This window comes from Helianthus annuus, chromosome 6 (genome assembly GCF_002127325.2).
Source record: "Helianthus annuus cultivar XRQ/B chromosome 6, HanXRQr2.0-SUNRISE, whole genome shotgun sequence".
In the NCBI taxonomy this organism is placed as follows: Eukaryota; Viridiplantae; Streptophyta; class Magnoliopsida; order Asterales; family Asteraceae; genus Helianthus; species Helianthus annuus.
In genome coordinates, this window is record NC_035438.2 from 45451364 (window position 1) to 45475977 (window position 24614).

Genomic DNA, 24614 nt, shown 5'->3' on the forward strand with positions numbered 1-24614 from the left:
GGGGATCCTCGTCCGCAAGCCCATGGAAGGTTGCGGAGTTTTGGAGCATTTGTATCAAATGCGGCCGGAGTTCGAAGTTATTAGCTTCGACATTAGGAGCATTGATAGCGGCGCCTAGATTACCTACGGTGGGTCGTAGATAATCCATAAGGGTACGTTGGTCCGCCATTGGAGGTGGATCACCCGAAACCTTCTCTTGGTTTTTGGCTTTTAACCTTTTTCTGAGAAAGCGTTCGGGTTCTTCTAGTGGTTCTTTTATGTCTTTATTGGAACTGGAGCTCATAGACTACGTGAGGTTGGCGTCGGGTTCCAAGTCCTGCAATAAAAACAGAAAAGAATGTTGGTCAGAAGGTTCACCACGGCCCCGTGTTTAGCAAACACGGCCCGTGGTCGGAGTTTCAGTGATTGTTTTCCAAATCCCAGTTACTGGAAGTTGGACACGGCTCCGTGTTGCACCGGCACGGCCCCGTGGTCAGCCTTCTGTAACTTGGAAAACAAAAAAACTGCCAGTAACGATGCTGGGCACGGCCTGTGTCCGACCAGGCACGGCCCGTGCTGAGCCCTGCAGAAGCTGAAAAACTAAGAAAAAATCCTAAAAATTAAAAAGAATAATAAAAATATGATTAGGCCGTTGATTCCTAACTTTCTTAAAATCCTTGTGTCCCCGGCAACGGCGCCAAAAACTTGATGCGTGTGTAGTGTAATATATTTTTGATGTATATTTAAACCCTTTTTACACTTTTAGCCAAGTTTTAAATTTATAAAAACACGATATTCACTAACACTAAACACACATATGGGCAAGTGCACCCATCGTGGACGTAGTATAGTGTTGGTAAGATACCGAGGTCGTCCAAGGACACAAGAGCTTTTAATACCGGTTTATCCTCAACGTCTAATCAAATAAAAAAGTAAGAAAAATGTTTTTAAACTAAGAAAATAAAAACTAACTAAATGCTGAAAAATAAAAATAAAATAAAACAGATAGACAAGATGAATCACTTGGATCCGACACGTGTATTAGTATAACCTTTGATTATTTCGCACTTTTGCAATCGTTTAAGAGATTATCTTAGTTATTGTAGTAGGCCCCTCTTTTGAAGGCGACGTTACCCTCAACCCAGTAGTTTGAGTCAGCAAGGATACAATCCTAAAGGGTCGGATTATTGAAAGATAATGAATTAAGTTATTAATGCAAATTGTGGTAGGCCCCGCTTTCGGCGGTGACGTTACCCTCGGCTAAGTAGTCTGAGTCAGCAGGGATACAGTCCTAAATAGCCGGGTTATAGTATTAATAGTAGTTAACTTATGAGGGGGTCAAAGAGTTTGGATCCCCGCCATCCAATACCTATGGGCATTGAAGGAGATCCTGCTAAATTTGACCCAGGTCCCAAGCAGGACCTCTAAACGCTGAACAAGGGCAAGACCCTTACCAAACCGTTCCCTTAACCCCCGACCAGGTAGCCAACATACCTCCATATAGACCGTGGAGATATGAATGGTGAAAATCTTTTATTTTATATAGACAGTAAAATAATGCCAAGACACCACGGACAAACGATAAGGAAAGATCACCTTCAACATAAGTAACTAGTTATTAAAGTCATTAATACAAAACCAAATAAAAAGTGCAAAAGATTGAAAATAAAAAGTATTATACTAAACACTTGTCTTCACCAAGTGATGTAAGAGACTTAGGCAAACATGGCCTTGATTGTCAAGAACTCTTACGATCAATCTTGGATCTCGAGACGACTCACACACTCTACGATGGACAATGGATGATGGTGGTGGATGATGGTGTTATGGTGGTGGTGGGTGGTGGATGAAGTGTGAGAGAGGTGGTGTGCCAAGGGATGAGATGGAATGAAACCAAGCACCCCTATTTATAGGCTGAACAGAAGGCTGGGCACGGCCCCGTGTCCGCTGGACACGCCCCCGTGCCCGTCTGACACTCTCTCTCCTCATTAATTGTAATTCGCAATTACAATTAATGCGCCTGCTGTACTTTCACCACGCCCCCGTGCCCGCTGGACACGGCCCCGTGGTGGGCAATGGAAGCTTCTATAAGTTTGTCTTTTATGCTGCTTCTTGGGCACGGCCCCGTGCTGGCTGAGCACGGGGCGTGTTCAGACTTCTGCTTTCTCTTCTTTGCTCTGGAGGATGCTGTTGAGGGTCCGGGCAGTCTACTTTTATTCCTTTTCTTGTATTTATGCTAGAATTAGTTGTCTTTTTGCTTCTTTTGTGAATTTGAGCTCATTTCATCCTGAAAAATACAAAAGGAAGACAAAAACACTCTTTTTCCAACATTAGTACTTAAAAAGGGTTAGTTTTATGCCTTAATTGATGTGATTTGTATGTTGCATTTTACACACATCATCGCCTTAGGGGTCCTCGCGGGGCGCGTAAAACCTCACCTCGTCTTTTGCGGGGCGCGAGGGACTCACTGAGCAGCCCTATAAATTGGATCGACGAGCTTCAGTTGAATTTGTTCAAATTTTGTTTTTCTCTCTCAGTTTCTATATAGTAGAAATAATACCCGGGCATTACACCCCTCCTAAATAGCGAAGCTCTGCCTCGTTGTAAGTATTTTAACCCCCGGTTACGTATTAGATACGCTGCCCGATTGATCTAGTACTCCGTAATGGCCGTCGAGGTTCTGCCCGACGTAGTCGTTGGAGTTCTGTCTCGGGGAGGGTATAACTAATGTAAATTGGGTTATTATACTAACACGTGTGCATTTATTAATTAATAGATTATAACCAAGAAGTCACAAAGGAAAGACCTAAAATAGCAAAGTGAGTAATCTCCTTTTTACAAATTGTTTTTACAAAACCTCACTTAAATTAAATTATATCAAACAGTAATTGAGTATTTGTATTCTACAATTATCGTCGGTATGTTAGGGTTTTGTATACAAAATTTGTTACTACATTGTGAGTAGTAACATGACCACAAGTCAGGTTGACGGTACCGTGGGCGGTAATTAAAGTAGATGGAAACAAATGTAATTGCGCGATCGCCCTCAATGTTGTAGACTGATAAAACCTGTTTTGATTAAACTGGGATTTACTCACCAGTATTTCCTCCTGATAAAATGTTTTAAACACGTGTTTCAGGTAACTTAGTGTGAAGCCAATAAAAGGCAGTTGGAGAGCACTGAAGGCTTAGAAAAGTGGCAATAAAAGTTACCTAATTAAAAAAGAGAATTGTTTTCAATAATTGGGGTTATTCCCTATAAATGTATCAAAATGAAAAATCGGGTTTTGTCTCACTTATAAATGTATTATCAGAGAAACTTGGGTTTTATCCCATTTCTTTATTTTAAATATTTTTGGTGTTTAACTCTGATAAAATATTTCCTAACTACGGTTCTGATGAAACTTTCCGCTGCCAAATTGATATACACCGATACCACTGAAACTGGCCGCGGCCGCCCGTTCCCAGGGTAGGGGTCGGGGGTTGCGACACCACCCACCATCAGCCACCACCCACTGATGTAATTGTCGTGGGCTAATTAAAAACAAGTATTTTATTTAAATACTTATTCGAGTACGGGTAAGTAAAGTCGTATCCACAGGGAATTTGTGGTCAGTGTTTAGCGATTTAACTAATGAACTACTATTAACCTAAATTGGGGGTTTGTTTGTTTGATTGATTAAGATAACTACTAACCCCCACCTAGAATCTCAATTACAAGTTTAACACAAAAAAAATTGTTTATTGATTCAAACACCACATAGACATAGCCTTAGGATTAATGAATTTGATTAACGATTAGAGACAATTTTTAGTACTAACCGTACAACCTAACAATCCGTTAAGATATACCAACTACCCATCGAATGACCAACCTGCTAACGATGCAAGAAAATCGACAATACACTTGATAAAAGACAAATAGTTCAAATATGAATAACGTTTACCAAAATCAACACAAGTGATCAAGATGTATCAGTTACAAGAATCAGAAAAACAAGGTAATTGTGCAAAAACCTAGCAGTCGTTCATCCGGAGGAAGTCACAAGGATTTTAGCCATGAATATTCATCATCGCAGCTTCAGATCTTGATTTGGAATGATTACTCATGAATAAACGGGGAAGAATGCCTGAAATCGCCTTTTTCTTATTTTGGATTCGTGAAAATGGCTTAGGAACTGAATGAGGATCCTTAACGCGATTTAGGTTAAAACCACATAATTTCCAAGTAGGTCCTCCCCCGCGCGTTGCGGAGGAGGCTTCTCCATCTCTCGCGTTGCGCGAGAGAGCCAAATCTGACAGGCCCACATATTTTACATTCCCGCGCATCGCCGGATCATCTACCTTCTCCCCCGCATGGCGTGGGGGAGAAACTTTTCCAGAAGTTTGTTTTCGGCTATCTGCTTGACCCGTAAAATCCAATTTTCTGCATTTATGCTCCTTTTCCATTGATTAGCACCCATCAAACCTTTAAAACCCGATGCACTATAAGTTCAACATACGAGTACAAAATGACGCGTTAAAACTACAAAAACGTGTATATAACTCATACAAATGCAATGTGTTTTTACCAACACATCACCGATCACCCACCCACCACCACCAGTCATCCCGCCTGCTACTACCACCCCACCTGCTACCACCACCAACATCCACCGCCAACACCACCCACCACCACCATCAGCTACTCCATCTGCTACCACCACAAACATCCATCATTCTGCCACCCTGTAATATGTTCCCAGCGATGAATGTACTTCCGACTAATAATATTTTCCCTTCAGGGTTGGGTTTTGAAAACCGATATGATGTCAAACCAGAGTTCCAAACCTGAGGTTTTGATTTTAGGATCCGATAATTATGGTCATGGTAGCATAATACGTGGTGGGTCTGGTTCAGATTCGGAATGGTGGTGGCAGGAAAGTGTTGGCAGAGGTGGATTTTGGTGGTGGTAACAGGTGGGGTGACTGATGATGGTGGCTGAGTGGTGGTGGTGGGATGGCTGATGATGGTGGCTGGGTGGGGTGGCTGATTTGGGAATGATTGTCAATGATCCATATATTATTCGTATGTTCAATTACAATCAGATTGTATAGCAGAATTCCCCCTCAGTAGGCGAACTTTCACTCTTAGGTTTTTCTGCTCTGTGAGTTCCTAGAGTTAAGTTCACTGAAACACATAGTGAACTATTTATAAAGGAGAAAACTACTAGTGATATCACCATAAAATCGACCCTAAACAACACATTTTATGTGTAAGTGCCAACAGTTGCACAAAACTGCTGGACAGTTAGAAATAAATGACAAAAACCTAAAATTGTTGTTCAATACAGTGTAAACAACTAGGATTCCTAAACTCTTAGTGAATTCTAACACTTTTAGGAATCCAGTAGATCTGGTATTCGTTTGACTTGTTGACTTGGTCTTCTGGTCTTCAGTCTTCATTATGTTGACTTTGATTGTTGACTAGTTGACCAACACTTTTCATTTCAGCTCTTTGTACTTGCTGTCTTGTATCTTCAGGCAACCTTTCTTGATTCTAGCAGTTTGGGTGGTTGTTTGGATAGCTATCAAGGGAAGAAACTTCTGGACATTGACTTGTAATCCAACTTATTCCATTATGTCACACCCCGATTCCCGGTGGGCCCGGATGGGTATAATCGTGACGGTTGGATAACAGTTATCACAATATAATAATAATATGCAGCAGAAGTATTGGAGTAAAATTATTAAATTCAATAAGGCTTGAATAAATAAAAGTATTACAAGCGTTTCTGTATAAGCCCACATGCGAGATCTAATAAACAGAGCTTTAGACATCATAGGCCTTAAGCTTCAGGAGTTGCAAATTCCTTAGCCTTCATTCTAGTGGACCTGAATTCCCAGCCTATAATAAGGTTCGGTACCTACGGTTCAATCTTTAGAAAATACGTCAGCTTAAGCTGGTAAATACAATTAACTGACTCGTTTTGAAAATAGTTTTTCAAAAAGAGTTTTATACATAGAGAAAACCCGTAGGTAATCTTTTAATATTTCTTGGGATTTATTCTTGTCACCAGATTTACATACTTGCCCTACAATCGGGAACAAGAGATCAGAGCCAATCATTTAATATGATTAAGGGTACACACCAACGTTGAATAAAACGTGTCTTACAGTCGGTATGCCTACCCTTGCACGCTATTCCGTATAGCCATAATAGTTCATGAGTCAGGACGTCCGGACGCGGTACCAATAACCCCCAATCGTTTCAGTTATCAAGTAAACAGATTAAACCAGATTCTTACATTTATGCGCAACATAGACGGCCCATTTATGTAATACCCACTCCAAGTGACTTATTCGCCATCCCAAGTTTAAAAACTAAAATAAGTTAAGAGTATTTACCTTTTTGCTAGCTTCCAAACACTATGATTATAATTTAGCAAAAAGCCGCAAGTCTAAGTATTATTTACCCAAGTCCGATTATCTGGGGGGGTTCTATAGTCTTGAATAAATAGATTTATTATCTGTTAGAATGTATACGGGTCGAAGGTTAGTCCCTTTAGATATGACCCATTACTTAAGAATAGGTTCGCTAGATTAAGCGTAGATCGAATAGAATGTGGTTTATACCTACCCGAGTGCAATGACTCATTGGATAGAGGTTATTTAACCAAGCATTCTGATTTGAAAAGGTTTAATAAAGTTTTGACCCGTTACGCCTAGTTTATGCGAACTAGGCTCACATAACTAGTTATGCGCATAAAGACGAGTTTTGAAGGTTGGATGGGCATAGGACAAGTCTGTGACAAATGGCAATTAACCGGAAATTCCGTACCATCTAATCACTTTTTTTAGTATATAATCTCATGCAATTAACATAAATTAATTACGTAACTGAGTCGTACATTAAATAACAATGTTAGGACAAGAAAAGAATGTTACAACATATGTTGGTTTTCATCATGTCGTGAAAACAATCAAACTATGTCCTAAAAGTGTTGGTATAAAGTGGTGTGTGCACTATTCACGGTCACACTATTCATTACAGCAAAACTGCGAAAACAAAATGAAACGATGAAAAACGACATAAGGATGACATAATTGAATCCATATATATATATGAAAACACTAATGTGGGAACACAACTTTCAAAAATACATAACTTTCCGGTACGACGCCCTAATCACAAAAATGTCCGTTCGGCTAAAAATATAACAATTTTAACTCGTCCGAACTACTAATTTAGCATTTTCGAGACTCCAGAATTATGACAAATGATGACAAATACATGAAAACAATATGAGGATATCAATGGGGTGTCTGAAACATAAGCTTTCGGTGCTACGTCGCAACCTACATAACTTGTCCGTTTTTAACCGACAAGCTAGTAAACAACATTTTCGTCGCCAAAACAACCAAACGGACAACTTGGCGAACTAGTTAAGCTTATTTTGGAACTCGAAATCACTTCATACATCCTTTGGTTGCGAAATTACAACTTGCGGAAAACCTTCGTCGGTAGGAATTAAAAGTGTCGTTAACGAACCGACGACTAAACAGAAGCCGTTTAAGGTATCAAAATACAATTTCTACTAGTCTAGTGAACTAGTTAATGACGATTAACATTCTGAATCCCTAATTACCCCCTAATGGTGCAAGAAACCCCTAAACACCATACTTTGGTTAATCACCAAAATATCTAATAAATTAACAACTTTTATAAAAATTTTACACTTTACCCCCCCCCCCCCTCTTTCTTGAAATTGGTCAAAGTGGGTCCCACCCCACTTGATTTTGTTGAAAGTTTGCAAAGATTTGAAGCATGGTTGTTGTGGAATTTTTGTTCATGAACCAGCATTTTAACCATCTCATAAGACATCATCCTTATCTCATTTTCACAACAACATTCCACATTTCTTTTACCACATCTTCAAACTTCAAGAACACCCTTGGGAACCCTCTAGTTCATGGCTCAAATAACCCACACGAAACCCACCATAATTCACCATTAAACACCCTAAATTACTCACTTTCTAAGCCTTTTAAGATCATCTAAGCATGGGAAAGCATTAGGAAGTTCTTTGGAGCTTAAATCTCTTCTTAATCTTCTTGTTTAGCTTGTGCAAAGTTGTAAGCCCTCTTTTAACCATATTTAAGCTTCTTGTTTAGTGTAGATTACAAAAGTACAAATTGTTTATCTTGAAGATTAAGAAAAATTTAATCAAAAACCCTAATCTCAAACATAACAATCTACTAAACATCACTTCTTATGTGGTTATTTTTGTAGATTAGTGTAACTAGTTAGTGTAATCTTATTGATTATGTTGATTATGTTAAGATTAGTTATTTAAAGACTAGATGTATGATGATCTTGTGATTTATTTCATGTAGTAAATTACATAGGTGTTAATCTTACCATGATAAACTTGAAAATGTGATTTAAACACAAATATGTTCAAATCCTACAAGATCATCACCTTCAAAATCATGAGTACTACATGTATGTAAACTTGATTATGGTTCTTGGAAGATAAAACATAGAATGAACTTGAATCAAGACTTTTAAAACACTAGTAACTTAGTTTTTACATTAAAGAAGTTTATATAAAATTGTTTATAAAAAGTGTTATGTAAAAGTCTTGGTATTTTTAATAAACTTGAAAAGTGGTTAACTTTAAAGTCTTGAAACTTAACATAAGTAATGCTCATGAAAGTTTGAAGGATAAAGTGTGTGATTATTGTGGTAAAATGATATTTGGTGAAACTTGGTAAATTGGTGGTGATTTGGAAACTTGATTTGGTGATTTAAACACGTTTTGAAAACGTGGGAAACGTCATAGTTTAGGAGAAACTATGGCGAAATTTTCTAAAATTATCATGATTAAATGGGGGTTAAAATGTGATTAAAATGATTAATCGCACTTAAGGATCTTAATCATGGTTGGATAAACTTTTTGGTAAAAGTTTAAGTGTTAAAACACCTAAGTAAGTTTCTAAATACTTATAAAGATTTTTATAAGTCAAAAGTGAAACTTATAAATATATATACTTTCAGCAAAATATATATACTTAGAAAATCCATTAAAGTGTATATGATTATGTGCTAAGTGTATGTATTTAGATAATACTAGGATGATCTAAATAATACACAAATGATACCAAGAAAATACTTGTAAGAAAACAAGTATAAAATACACATGAATACATGTACACTAATATCCTCAAATTACTAAGGAAATGCTAAAATAAGGGATATATATAAACCCCACTTATATTATATCCTTAAACGAATAAACAGACGAGCAGACAAGTCGGACAACGGACGAAGCTATAAAAATATATTCCTAAGAAATAAAATATATTTTGACCGACCAAATAAGACATATAAACTAATCGGTCAATAAAGGGATATATAATGGTCGACACGACAAACGAGCGTATCGCCATCATGAGGAGCTAGTATGACACTTGGGCGATCTTTCGACGCAAAAATATATATGTTAAACGACTACGACGACACATCTAAAAATAATGTATTTTTAGACACTTAATGGACATATATATATATATATATATATATATATTTACGATAACAAAAATCCGGAAAGTTAGGAGATATAGAAATCACTAAGTGAATTCATATAAGTATATGAATATACTTAAACTCTATACTTAGTGAATTTTACAAAATGCAAGACTACTAATATATGGGCTCATAAAATCAAGTTGGGCTAGGCCAATAACATTAATACATGGGCAAGGCCCAATAACATAAAAGACATGGGCAAGGCCCGATAACATAAATACATGGGCAAGGGCCCAATGACATAAATACATGGGCAAGGCCCAATAACATAAATACATGGGCAAGGGACTAATGACATAAATACATGGGCAAGGGCCCAATGACATAAATACACGGGCAGAGGCCTAATGACATAAATACATGGGCAAGGACCCAATGACATAAGTACATGGGCAAGGGCCTAATAACATAAAGACATGGGCAAAGCCCAATAACATAAAGACATGGGCAAGGTCCAATAACATAAATGACATGGGCTAGGCCCAAGGACATGTGCTAGGCCCAAGGACACACGTGCGAGGCACGAGGACATGTGAAGGGCGAGGCCCATTCATACACGATTTAATAAACACCAAATATATATATAACAACCGAACAGACAAACTACCAACACTACAATAACGCAAAGTTGTTCTAACAATGTCAAGTGAAAACATAATAAGAATTCAAGATGAACAACTTGTACGAGGTCCAATAAGACCCAAGTGTCTAATAAAGTTAGTACACATGCAGGTTACTCACGCGTACGGACGCTCACTTTTCAGTAGTACGATACACGGAATGCAAACCTGTGAGTTCATGTCCATCCTTCCAATGATTTCAATGTTTTGTTTTTTTTTAACAATGGGTTTAGATGATAACATGATCAATGTGTGTAAGTAGAAGGATGACAATAGTAACCATTAATCACTTAGTGACCAAGGTGCAAAAGGTGTAGATCTATAGAGCTTGAGACGCGCTCCACTCCTGGTTGGTACCTTAGGAGTGATTTTGTGATCCCAATGATGTCAAAATTGTCTCGGTTTGGTTACTTACTTATGGCACATATGTCAGGGTGCAAGCTACACACTGATAGATCCTTAAACTCTGTGAATGCTAATAACATACCATGATTACATTACTGGATTACAAACATAATTTCATTACCGGATTACAAATATGATTTCATTACAGGATTTCAAACATGAGATTTCATACGATAACAATAACTACATGAACTCGCTCACCTTTTGTTGACTTTTTAAAATTACATGTATTTCAGGACACAAGACTTGAGCCAGTGATAGACACGAGAAATGGGAATGACATGACAATGAATGTCTTTTACGACGAAAACAATCTTTCGTTTGAAGTGTAATGAAACTCAATCTATATTTTGTAAAACATTGTAAACTTTTGTTGCAAATCAATACATACGGCATCGTTGTTGACTTGTATTTGTTTACACGATTGGATGCAATGATTACCTTTCTTAAGTCACACGCAATATGCTTCCACTACCAGCAGTGTGTGACAAAGTCCAAGTAGTAAATTACATTTTTTTGTTGAAGTCTCTACTGACTTAAAGTCAGATTATAAGTTTGGTTTAATTTAAAATCATTCAATTAGCTACTTTGACCATACAAGGACATTGTAGTCATTTTCGATAATAATTTCATGACTTGTCATTTAACCCATCAAACGGACTGACCATGTGGTATAACTTCAGAGAGTTATACTCAACAATATCATGGTCCTAAAACTAGTTTAAAATAGGCCTAAACATTGACCAAACGGGTCAGAATCGAAAGTGAAAGTAAAAGTCAAACTGCTTGACTTTCGATATAGAATTGAACTCTAAATAAGAAATGACGAGTTGAACATGCTTAGACATGTCCTAACATGTTTTATAAACTCATATGATACCAAAACTTCAAGTTTTAATAGATAAAATTTGATTAGCGTAATTTGCAAAGTTACATTTTTGACCTTTTATTTAATATAACATTGACTCGTCATTTTGCCTACTTAACGTGATCTTTAGAAGGTATGATCCCAGGGGATTATAACTTTCATTATTACGATCACGTAGCCATGTTCGGATCGAACATTGGCTTGACCCTAATGGTCATAACTAAAAGTCAAGCACAAAGTCAAACTGTTTGACTTTTGCCTAAAAACTAGCCTATAAAATGAAATAGACTATGAAAGAACACTTATTTGTGTTCTAGGAGAAGCTTGAACTCAGTAGGAGGCTTCCTTGAATCAGGAAACAACTCCAATAGAGATTAGAGGAAGAAAGTAGAATTGAGCAAGTTGGAAATGTGAAAGTATGAAGTTATTTATACTTGAACACGGATCATAAGATGATGCCATGTGTTAGGAAGTGTGCTAGGATGATTGCAAGTTTGCAATGATGTGTCAAGACCAGGGAAAGTGTGGCAAAAACAAGCTAGATGTCAGGTTGTGAGCTTATGCTTGGAGACCAATAGTTGATGATAAATCCCTCTCCTTAGTTGGAGATTCGGGATACGTGTCGTCACATAGTTGGACGGAAATTTACGGGTGTTACACATCAGGCAAGGAGATGGTTTCCCCAGGGTTTTGACTTTCATAATCAGCAGATCTTACATAACCCAACATATTTCCTCTTTGGTTTCGGTTTTAGAGGGGAGAAAGAGAGAGGGGAGAAAGAGAGAGGGGGAAAGAGAGAAAGGCCGAGATTTGAGAGAGGGGAAGTTATGGTGGTGACTTGTGGGTGTCATGCTGAGATTCTATAAGGTGTTTACTCCATCAACTTGTTCTTATCCCCTCAAAACTAGATATTTAAGGCTCCCCAAAATTGATTTTAAGTAGGAGTTAGTGTATTTTTACAAAATACATACATAGTTTATACATAAAATTTGTATATTATGGTATTTAAGCATGCATAAACACTAGTTTATGTATTGTATACTTTTGTTACATTGTTTAGCAATTTTCCATTCCATAACATATTGTTACTAAAATAGATATTTTAAGTTCCATATTTATTATAAAATCCTTAGATAATCGTCAGATTTGATAGATCATTTTGATATGATCATCAATTTAGGATTTTGTTGTTCTATAAGTTGCATATCACCGTTGTTCGTTATTTCGGATCACTTGTTTATTGTTTTAACATGAATTAGCACTAATGTGTTCGTTGGTGTTAGTATTCTCTACCGGACATACTGTAATCGTGCCTAGTCGTGCACATGTAGCGTAATGTATGGCCTAGTTAACGCTAAACTAAGCTTATATGAATCACATAAATGATTGAACGTAAGTTAATTGTATGGATAATAGCATGGCTAAACGATGGTTGTCACATCAACGAATCGAATAACGAGTTTTCGAATTAATGAAATAGAATTTTCAAATTATTCGAATCGAATTTTCGGATTAACTAAATTGATTTTTTCAAATTTTTATTTCTTTTACCTGAATTCGTATTCGATTTATTCGATTCATATTTAATTTATTCGAGTCAAAATCGATTCAGAAATGATTTATTCGATTTTTATGCCCAATTCAAAATCCGATTCTAATCGTATTGGAAACTGAATTCGAATTGAATTCGCTTTAATTCAATTCACCCTAAATGATAAATAAATTTACTTTTTTTTATTTTAAGCCACTACAACCTATTTATAAGGGCTTTTAAAGTTTTGACCAAATTTAGAAGGTTTTCTTCCATGTGTGTGTATATGGAAAGGATAATAAGGAGACCCCTATAAGTTCAAAAAACTCAAGAAATTCAATCTCCAACATCCATTAAAGTTGTATGGTTGAGATCGGATGTTACAAAAAGTTACCTTTTAGAACATGTTACAGACTGACAAAAGTAATTGTAACAACTTTTTAACTAGTTTATCTGTTACGCTAATTTTCCCTATAAAAACATGTAACATGTTTTCTCGATGCACTACATATTTAAAACTCATAAAATTTAAGTTCGAATATGTTACACCTCGTAAAACTTGCAAAATATGTTGTTGAAAAAAAAGTGTGACATGTGATGTTACATATATGTAATGGGTGAAAAATGTGTAACATATTAACTCTCTCTCCGACAAAAAGTTGCTATGTCAGAATTCTAAAAAAAAATTGTAACACGTGGCAAAATTGTGTCTATGCATTGGGTTTCTTGAGTTTTTTTTAACTCACATGGGATGTCTTGGTATACTTGACCTTCATATATATACACACACACATACATAAATATTTGTATATTTAATGTGTGCCAGTGTATTTTTTAACGTATATAGAAATATAAAAAATATGTATGTATAATTTGAATTTTGAATCGAATCAATTTGAAAATCATAAATTCATATCCGATTTGAATTTGATTACTTGACTTGAATTCGTATCGAACTTGAATATTTGAAAACCAATTTCGAAATAATTGAATCGAGTCGAATTTGAATTTTTTCTAATCGAATACTAAAAAACCTCATTCCTTATATTGTCCAACCTAGGTCTAACGAGAACCCCTTTAACATAGCAAATGATATTGTGTCCAAAACCCGTTTTTACAAAAAGGGCCAAGTGGTTCCGTGGACAATTAATATAGTAGGTCTAATAGCAACCCTAATTAACCCCCCTCCCCCCTCCAAAAAAAAAAAAAAAACTATAGCAGGTGTAACCAAAATCCTTCTACTTCTTAGGAACCTCTCTATCTTCCAAACTATCCCAAAAGAGTCTAGGTGGGGCCAGTTTGGTTAAGTCAATTAAAGATAAATCAGACGAGTTGTGTTTAGTTTATCGTAGCTTGTTAGATTATTATATAATTATCGGTTTTATTTTATGTCTAATTAGGAGTTCGATTCAATCTCTAATGGTACCGAGTTATGGTGTATATATAACCTAATCGAGCTTCTGATTATGGTTATGAGAGTTAATTCATTTTTGAGTTATTTTTGGATTAATAAATTGGAGGGCTTATTTCAATTTGTGTGATTTATGTTTTTGTTTATTGATTGGGACTTGAAAACCTACAAACATGTTTAGCTAGACATGTCATGTTTACATCGAACTCGGCGTCCGTGGATAACTAGTTCAACCTATTTATTTATAATTTTTTTAAATAGGTTGTATGTCAACTTTTTATGTCACAACTTAAACAGATTGAGTTTTTGTTGTCAGAGTTTGGAAGATAAAAAAAGAAATGAGCATCAGGTTATATAGTTTAAACTCTTAATATGAACAAACAAACGTAACCACTAAGATCTCACTCAAAAAATAGGGTTTGAAGAAGATGAGATGTAAACAAACCTTACCTATATCCCAATAAATAGAGAGGCAACCCAACCCCCCAAATGAGATTCCCGACTCAAAAGAACCCCCTTGTTTCATACGGTATGGAAATACAAGTGACAATAAAATAATCAGATTAAACGGGTTGTACTCAAGTTAATCCATATGTCATGGCCATATTCATGTGTTTGAAACATTTTCTTGATCGTGTCAAATTTTCGAGTTCAACTTGTCAGTCGATAAACACAACCTATTTAAAGCTATGGTATATACTATATAAGTATGCAGAGTCAACCTAATTGTTAAATCTAGGGATGCGCTCGGTAGCGGTACCGAAATTCGTCAAATATGAGTGTCGGTACCGAAAATGTTCGGCATGGTATGGTACTAGTACTTGAAGGTAAAATACCGGTACCGAACCGAAAGTACCAATACCAAAAACGCCGTGGGTACCAAATTGGTACCGAAAATAATTCGGTACGGCACTGGTTCGATACCGGTACCCGATACCAAATGCTCGTCATTTTAATTTTAACAATAAATACACTGTGAATTATAGATACATGCGTCGACTCATGTCTTGCGCTTGCGCATGGCCCAGTTCTATCTCGTGTGTTACTATGTAGACGTAGGATCTTATTGCAACTTATTTGTCACAACAGGATCGCCGCCATGTTTCTAGTCGCAGTGTCGCACAACATTTCCCTGCTCACACCTTATGCCTTAACCCCATCCCTTTTATCGAAACTATTGGTTCAAGACCGCCATGTTTTCAACATCATAGCTCAACCACGATCCTATTATCATCTAAACTCTTTTTAGACCCCGTGGACCGCCTTTTAGCAAGACCAATATCTCGTCCTTGGCCCTCTCTTGGGCCATGCCTATTTGCCTGACCTTCCTTTATGGTCTTGTCTCTTTGATCCAGTCCGTCTTTTATTTTAATGGAACCGCCGCACATCCATTTTTCATATAACGCAGTTATATTTATAAGAAACGAGCACCATGATGCTTAAGATAACTTAGTTTTACCAAAAGGAACCCTTCTATATGTAATCAATGGTGTGCTATATTCACCCGGCTACTATTTCTTCCTTGAGCTCACATAAATGTTACATAGCCCATTTATACAAAAGAAAAAAAAAAAAAAAAAGTGAATTGTATTAAGAGATGTGTGCGTTTTGTTATAGTGTATGTAAAACAAAATGCTAAAAACTTCAAAAACAAAATATCAAAATGATCTAAACCTATTAGATTTTGGTTCATGAATCATGATAAATCCATACCCAAACTAGACTGTGGAAACAAACATATTTAGATTTGTTTTCATATGAAAAGTACAAAATAAAATAACATTGTTTAAAGTTTATAAATATAAAACGATACAACTCTGGTTTTGAAGTGTACTTGACCAAACTGAGAAACAAACCAAAAAAAAACAACCTAATTCGGTCCGGTTCCAGTTGAGAACCAGTGTGGTCTCAAATCCGACTCTGAACCGAATATATAATACATAAAAGAAGCAGCATGTCATTGTTACTGTTTTCATTTAGTATCCAAATCAAACATAAAAATCATACCCAAATACGAGCGAAACAGTAACGGGCCGAGTCTAATAGCCGTTAGATGTTAAAAGTTCTTTGTGGGTGTAAACAACTCCCTTGTCACCCTCCACCACTTGCCCTTTACCTCTCAACACCCTGTACAAATATCAAAAGGAATTAAACCCGTTCATTTAAAAGACGATCTGCTACGTTCTCACCCATTATTGAACCTAAGAGTGTTAATGTCTTAACACGACAAGAACGGCCATTCTTGAGTTTTGAGTTTAGTCTAAACAGGATCTGGTCAGTTTTTTTTTCGAACCTGCGAACATGTTTACCTAAATGGATCATCTGCGTGTCAACCTGACGAGTTTTGTAATTTAGAAAAAAAAAATGTTCGATTGGGTATTTTATACCAAAACTTAAAAGAAATAAAGGAAATTATCATCAAGTTATATAGTGTATATGTAATTGTTTTATATACATTTGTATTGTTTGTAATTTTAGAGTATTAGAAAAATTGTTTTCCGGTTAAATGGGCCATGTCAACCCACGAACATGTGCCTAAAACGGTTTTCAGGTTCAATCCACGAACATGACCCTATTGACACGGTGACACCCCTAAATGCGAACCGATTTTAATGGATGATCCATCTATGACTATAACAACATGTCCATCATGTTATCTTTTATATTTATGCTTACCATCGCGTTGTTAAGAGTCCCTCTACACCGACTGGGCCACGTGCATGGATTTTACTTGTACTGATTCCAACCTGTTTAAGAAAATATTATAGAATGCAAAGAAAATGAAATGAATATCATACAACTTTTGTGTTGAGATTAACCAACACTATAACGGGTTTAAAGATTTCATACCTCCGCTCCAAGTCCAAACCGTGCACCATCACAAAATCTTGTGCTTGCATTGTGAAAAACTGCAGCACTGCAAAAAGCAAAAGTGCATAATCAATACTAGTATAATTGTAACATTTGGCAAAGTGACCAATATTGTTCGCTTTGCTCACGAATTTGTTTTTGGTTGCCCATGTGGATACTTATATAGTTATATAAGACAATAACACATTAGGGCTAAAACCACCCACAAACATGCTTAGCCCAATTAGGTGGCACATCAGATTTCTACTAATCCTTCAAAAAAAAGTCATTTTCCCTCCATCCCTACATATATCCTTACATTTCCACATCATCACCAGTTATTAATCGATTTTTTATAAACTTATTTATTTATAGCAAATGAAATCATTTACAGAAAATTTACTTAACTAATTATTGTAAAAAATACATTTTTAGCAAAACAATTAATATGAATTAAAGTATTGTATAAAGACAATTAAAAAAGAATGAAAAATTAAAAATAAAGGTGGTGTACAAGTCATTAAAGCATATGATGTACAAGTAGTTGAAGCACCCCAAATCAAATTGAATAAGAAAAGATGAATCTTAAAATGGACCCCACGTCACCCCACGCATTTAGACCTTGGGGACGGGCATATTGCGATCGGACAGGCGCTTGAAGGGCGTAGTGGCGTACTAATGTATATAGTCTAAGTTTCATCAAATGAAGCAACTTTGCAAAAGCGTTTTATTTTCTCTATAACAACAAAACTTCTAACTCTGTGTATGCTAAAAAAAATAAAAATCTCTTAACAAAACACAAGTGTTACCAAATGAAGCCAGAACAGTAATTCAAAAACAGAAAAAAACATAAAGAGAATTTAAATCATCAGACCTTCGATAAATTAGAAACAACATTCATCATAGATAAGCATACCTGTCAACTCGACTAAGAAAATGTTCAGCAACATCACGATTGTCTGTAACAATGCACTCGGTGTGGGAACTGAAACAGAAAGTAAAATTAAATGGTATTGAATATTCTTAACAATATCAATTCTAAGCATAAATGGTATTGAATATTCTTAACATACCTTCCATAACTGTGTATATGCTCTATTGCCTCATCAACATTGTTCACTATTTCAATAGTGCAAGCCTTGGAGTTATACTCATGATGGAATGTATTCGCCTTTGAGAAGCTAACCACACCATTCACTCTAGGTCCAGAAAATAGCGTAACACCTGCAATACATATTGTATTCAAATTCTCATTATACTTTTGAGTAAAATACACGGAGGCCCATGTGGTTTTCACTAATTTTGGATTTGGTCCCTAGCTTTCCAAAAGTACACGACTGGTCCCTATAGTTTGTACTTTGTAACGCATTTAGTCCCTAGCCAACAAATCCAAAGGTTTTAGCAACTCTACGTTAGGGATTAAATGCGTTACAAAGTGCAAACCACAGAGACCATCCATGTACTTTTGAAAAAGCTAGAACCACAGGGACCATCCACATACTTTTGGAAAAAGCTAGGGACTAAATGCGTTACAAAGTGCAAACCATACGGACCATCCATGTATTTTTGGAAAGCTAAGGACTAACTCCAAAAATTTTGTAAACCACAGGGATCAATGACCATCCGTCTACTTTACTCTATACTTTTTGGTACAAAAGTATTATAACATAATCATTTTACTGTTATTATAGTTTTAACCGAGTATCAATATGAACACGCATCATTACCTTCTTTTTCAAGTTCTTTAACAAGCTCCTGCAGTCCTCCACTGGCCAACAAGTCCTTGTGTATAAGTAGTGTTTCCTAGAAACCCAAAGTGGTTATAAACACAAGGCGCGTGTGATTAAGTGCGAATGTACGAGTATTGGTTATTTAAGTTACCATAGCATTACACGCGGCTGGATAATCTGTTTTTGCATCCAATACAATCTTTTTTGCCATCTCCAAGTTAGCAGCTTTATCAACATAAACATGGCAAATGCCGTCTGCAATAAAATTGTGAATTCATTAGCAAACTGACATCTCAATTATCATTTTATTTATTTTTCAAATTTTATTTTACCAGAGTGACCAAGAACTGGAATTTTAGTTGAGCTTTTTATTTGGGACACAAGTTTATTGCTGCCTCTAGGGATTACAAGATCTATCACATCATCAAGCTGTTTGAAATATTATTAGGAGAAAAAAGACGAGAATTATATTAGATAATTAGATTGCACATATATTTTACTCAATGACAAAACATGTGACATCTTACACACCTTCAGCAACTCTGGAATTTCCTCTCGTGATGTTAGTAGTCCAATTAATTTTGTTCCAACGGTTTCCGGGAGCGCAGAGGTGATTACCTAATGAAACTTAGTCAGATTTATAACCAACATATATAGAGTAAAGTACACGAATGGTCCCTATGATTAACCAAAATGTTAGATTTAGTCCTAGCTTTTTTAAAGTACATGTATGGTCCCTGTGGTTTGCACTTTATAACGTATTTAGTCCCCAACTTTTGCCAAAAGTACATGGATGGTCCCTCTGGTATGCACTTTGTAACACATTTAGTCACTGAACGTTGGGGAGTAAATGTGTTACGAAGTGCAAACCACAGGGACCATCTGTGATCTGTGTACTTTTGGCAAAAGTTGGGGACTAAATACGTTACGAAGTGCAAACCACAGGGACCATCCGTGTACTTTTGAAATAGTACGGACTAAATCCAAAATTTTGGTTAACCACAGGGACCATCCGTATACTTTACTCGACATATATAGGATTATTCAGAAAACGATCTTGAGACAAACCTTGTGCAGTATCGCGTTTGACCTTTTAGCTTCTTTACCGCCTTTTAGTAGTAGACCATTCCCGCTACGGATTGCCAACGAAGCTATCTACAATGTCATTTAAAAAAAACTAGATATCAATTTGTGATAATCATATCACCAAAACTCATTTGTGACTAGCAATAGAGTTTATTGTTACCTGAACTAGCGCATCTGGCCGAGACTCGAAGACAATAAGCAGAACACCTAAAGGACATGACTTCTTTTCTAAGACGAGCCCTTCTGCAAGCTGCACATGAGTTTATTAGTACATGTGTGTGTACAGTTATTTAGCACAAAGAAGAATACCGGGATATGAAAGATTCAACACTTTAGATTTTCTATGCATTATTCTAAGTTCCATATATATGATACTCGGTTATATATATATATATATATATATATATATGAGAAGCTGAAACTAAAATGAGTTCAGAATATGCTCTTAATTATCCTCTCACCTCTGTTCTTTTCAAAACTTGACCAATGGGTTCTTCCATTTTTGCTAGTCTACGCACAGATTCTGCAAGAGCACGGATCTGAAAAGGAAAACATTAAACTTGTTACGAATACCAAGAGAAACCAATTTTAAATAGATATTCCACATTGATTTATGCATTGAGATGAAGCATTCCACATTGATTTATAACGGATACATGCCTTGCTAGGTTTTAAAGCCAAACGAGCTACCAAAGCTTCATCGTATCCTGCATCGCGTGCAGCTTCAACATCAGCGTCGTTCTCAAGCACGATAAACTGTTCATTTGCCTCCAATGCAGCAGCTACATCTAACAAGATTTTCTTTCTTTCTTCACTTGTTAGTCCCTGTAATACCCAATAAAACATATTTGATGATAACTGTGTAGATGTGTATGTATTCCGTGCATAAATGTAACTATTGCAGCCAAGTGAACATATCATTAGAAGCGAGATGATATAAGCTATATGTGTATTTATATGCAGATGTTGTGTCATTGTTTATTGGTCTTTGACATTTTGTCTTGTAGTTAACTAACAGTTTATAGCAGAGTTTAAAGCATTGTGCAAAAGAGTAAAGACAGGTTAGCTACTATACGCATGAGATTAATTTAACCTGAAGTCTTCGAGAGGCTTCACGAGCCGATACTGCCATTTCATGTGGACCAATTTCAGTAACCGGAATCCACATATGTGCATCTTTATGGAACAAAGTACCAACACGTTCTCCATTCAAAACCTTTATGATGTTATTCGGAGCAAAGCCACTATGTAGAAAATATGAAGCAAAGAAACCAATATCAAAGATTGTAGAGTGAAATAGTGAATGAATCATCATCATATATAATTATATATGCTACACTGTGGATCTGAATTCTATAAAATGATACCTTGCAATGACAACAGGTGTACCAGAATAAGCTGCATTGGATGCAGCTTTGACTTTTGCATCCATACCACCTCTTCCCATCCTTGACTTGTCTCCAAAACTGATCGTCTTTTGATGTTTTTGTTTAACGTATGTATGGATTAGCTTTGAGCGTGGATCAGTAGGAGGACCGCTGTAAAGGCCATTAACATCACTCAACAAAACAAGAAGATCCGCCTTCAATTCCATTGCCAGCAGAGCTGCCAGACTGTCATTATCCCAGAAAATACCTGAAGAATCCTGAAAGACAGAATTTCCATGTAACTAAGCATATCTGTAACTGTGATACTTATGTTAGGTCTCAAGCGGGGCAGCGGAACGAACACAAACGCACAAACGATATAAACACGCAGACAAAAAATAAACACGACACAAGAATTTACGTGGTTCGGTCCCAGTGGGGGACCTACGTCCACAGGCTGCAACTAGGTTATCTCATTAAGCTCAAATATGTTTTACAATTACATATGACATGTTAGGCTTGATGAACAAGAAACCCTAATGGGCCTTCCAAACATCCAAATAAACAAGCCCAATAGCAAACGAGCCCAATAGCAAACGAGCCCAAGGGCGTAGCTTTGTGGGGGCGGGAGGGGGCGGCCGACCCCCCGAACTTTTCGCTCAATAGTGGAGAGTATGTAGTTTTTGTACAAAAATTTTTGGGTATATAAGTTTTTGATCCCCCCGGTTTTATAGAAATTTTTGGTATATACGTTTTCGACCCCCCGGTTGGAAATCTCAAGCTTCGCCACTGAACGAGCCCAAAGGACTTCGCACCCGACATCGTAATATCTACGAATGTAAAGAATTAAAATTTTAAAACTCATCATTTAAATACCTCATAAGGAGCTCTCCTAGTACTGATAGCATCGTTTTCATTGAAAATCGGGATGCTCCTAAGATCTAACAATGAATCCACCGTTTGACAAAGTTGCTCCCTGAAATCTTCATTCTTGAAATCGTTATCGGTGACAAGGAGTTGAGAGGAGGTCACATCCAGCTGCAAAATAGCATTGTGTGAGCGCAAACCGAAGGACTAATAAGCCCGTATTATTTTCTTTTGGTCATACCTGGCTGAATAAAGTGTCATACAAGGCCATCAAACCATTTTGACCAACAGCTGCACAAGCTTTTCCATCAAGTTCACCTTGCGGTTTTTGGAGGTCAGCGAAACTACAAAAACAAAGAGTCAGCAGCGATAACTAACAGGCTAACAGCGTAAAATAATGAATATCCATATGTTGTGGTGACAAAAAGGAAAAGAAAGATTTACCTGCTGTTGATCATTTTCCTGTATTTAAGCCTTTGGCGGCCGGCTCCAACAGCTCCTGAAGTAACTAAAATGATTTCAAAGCCTCGAGAGTTCAACTTTTCAAGCTGCAAAAAAATATTTGGTACATAAGTTAAACAATAGCCTGCATCTTCTCTGGGAATTTCAGTATGTATAAAGCTCGCTGGAATTGAAAATCTTTATTATTGCTTCCGAATATTTGTGTATGGTAGTAATGAAGAGAAAGGAAAATATTTTTGGAGCTACTCTGAAATCTGAAAGCTGAAGGGAATTTAATGTAAATTTACTTGAAAATACAGTATTAAATTCCTAAATTATATAAAAAGACGCCGCACAATAATTGGCGCGTTGACTAAATACGGAACGTTTCTACATTTAAAACTTATGCTCGTACTTGTCAAAAGCCGTTGAAACTACCTGTTCAAAAATAGCACCAAGTCGACCAACAGCTAATCTTCCATCATCTCGGGTAACCACAGCTGTTCCAACCTACAATCACCAAGGTAAAAACCAATAAACAAACTCTTAACCTGAAATCCACTTGCATATAACCTTTGCTTCAAGAACATAATAATAACCACTTTGTTAAAATGCAATAATCACCACAAAATCTTAACATTAATGATTAATATCACGAACTAATTCACATTTCAAGACACTAATCCAGTATTCCAATTTACCGGCTCTTAACAGCAAATTCAGACTATAAATATTTCCGAAAAAACAAAAGACTAATAATAGCCTTGACATTCAAATCATCTTCTATATATTCATAAACATAATTATATTATTTTCATTTTTATTACTAATTGTTTAGGAATAATATACAAATTCAATCTCTAATTCTTTTAATACTATTTAAGGGTAAATTACATGCCCAAACAAGAGATGCACTCACAGTAAATAAATATTTACAATAAAATAAACAAACATTAACTAAAAAAATATATATCAATCAACATATCTATAAAAAAAATTGTGTGGACAAAATAATCTGATACGGAGATAGAGAAACAAATCGTGTAGCCTCATACAACCATCAACATATGCTAAATGAAACAGAATATAATAAATTGATATATTATTATCATATATGATTTGTCGTTATCATGTGCATGGCAACAGTTGCCATGTGTCATTCATCCATACACCAAATCGCACAACAAAATCAAATTAAACAGCAAAAATTCCGTTCAAAATCTCGATCCAAAAGTTTAAGGAGATCGACGAACAAATCGAGTTCAATCAATCACAATTCTAGCAAAACCTATTCAACCGCAATCGCAAAACTAAAGAAAAAACGAACGTTAATTGATCAGATACATACATACATACATATATACACGATTTAAACCTAAATTTACGAATGTTATCGGAAATTAACGAAGCAAATTGTACAGATCTGCGATGTGAGTGAGATGTTAGACCTTGACGACTACACGCTTGACGTTTTTGACGAAAGCTCGAGTAGGATCCATGGCGGAAATCGATCGAACAAAGCTTCTGAGAGAGAGAGAGAGAGAGTGTGTGTGTGTGTTTTGAAGGTGTGATGAATGGAGAAAATGCGGCAGAGGGTATAGGTGAACGTGACGACAATATATGGATCCAACAGATGGCACCTGAAGTGTGGTTTGGGGTTTATATGTATAGACGTCAGTCCTGCATTTATTATTTACTAGGTTAGTTTCCCGTGTGTTACACGTGTTGAACAATTTAAACTATATAATAAATATTTCCTCTAAATGTAAAACAAAGATGAAGACATTTATATACCAAACATAAATTTAATGTTATATGATTCATAATAAAAAAAAATAACGTTTTAAAAAATATATGCATTGAAGGGTTGAATAATAATTGAATAAAGT

General features: G+C 36.2%; 1 protein-coding gene across 1 annotated transcript; it reads right to left on the reverse strand.

Annotated features, from left to right (window-relative positions):
• Nucleotides 1-16149: 16149 nt before the first annotated feature.
• On the reverse strand, nt 16150-24364 carry LOC110865391 (delta-1-pyrroline-5-carboxylate synthase). Its single transcript, XM_022114638.2, has 20 exons — nt 24174-24364; nt 23164-23235; nt 22729-22832; nt 22526-22628; nt 22294-22455; nt 21418-21695; nt 21144-21294; nt 20711-20875; nt 20512-20589; nt 20211-20300; nt 20033-20119; nt 19496-19582; nt 19297-19393; nt 19116-19219; nt 18962-19037; nt 18308-18458; nt 18151-18219; nt 17235-17301; nt 17061-17131; nt 16150-16511 (listed from the first exon to the last, which is right to left on the reverse strand). Exons 1-20 carry the CDS (start codon nt 24222-24224, stop codon nt 16424-16426), a joined length of 2151 nt encoding a protein of 716 aa, XP_021970330.1. The 5' UTR covers nt 24225-24364; the 3' UTR covers nt 16150-16423.
• Between the last annotated feature and the right edge of the window lie 250 nt (nt 24365-24614).

Excerpts from the sequence above, each read along its gene's own strand:
- LOC110865391 (XM_022114638.2), bottom strand. The coding sequence starts at position 24,224 with ATGGATCCTACTCGAGCTTTCGTCAAAAACGTCAAGCGTGTAGTCGTC. Across the intron at positions 20,301-20,511 it reads AAGTTTTGAAAAGAACAGAG|CTTGCAGAAGGGCTCGTCTT; the intron begins GTGAGAGGATAA and ends ACTCATGTGCAG. Across the intron at positions 19,394-19,495 it reads AAATTCCAGAGTTGCTGAAG|CTTGATGATGTGATAGATCT; the intron begins GTGTGTAAGATG and ends TATTTCAAACAG.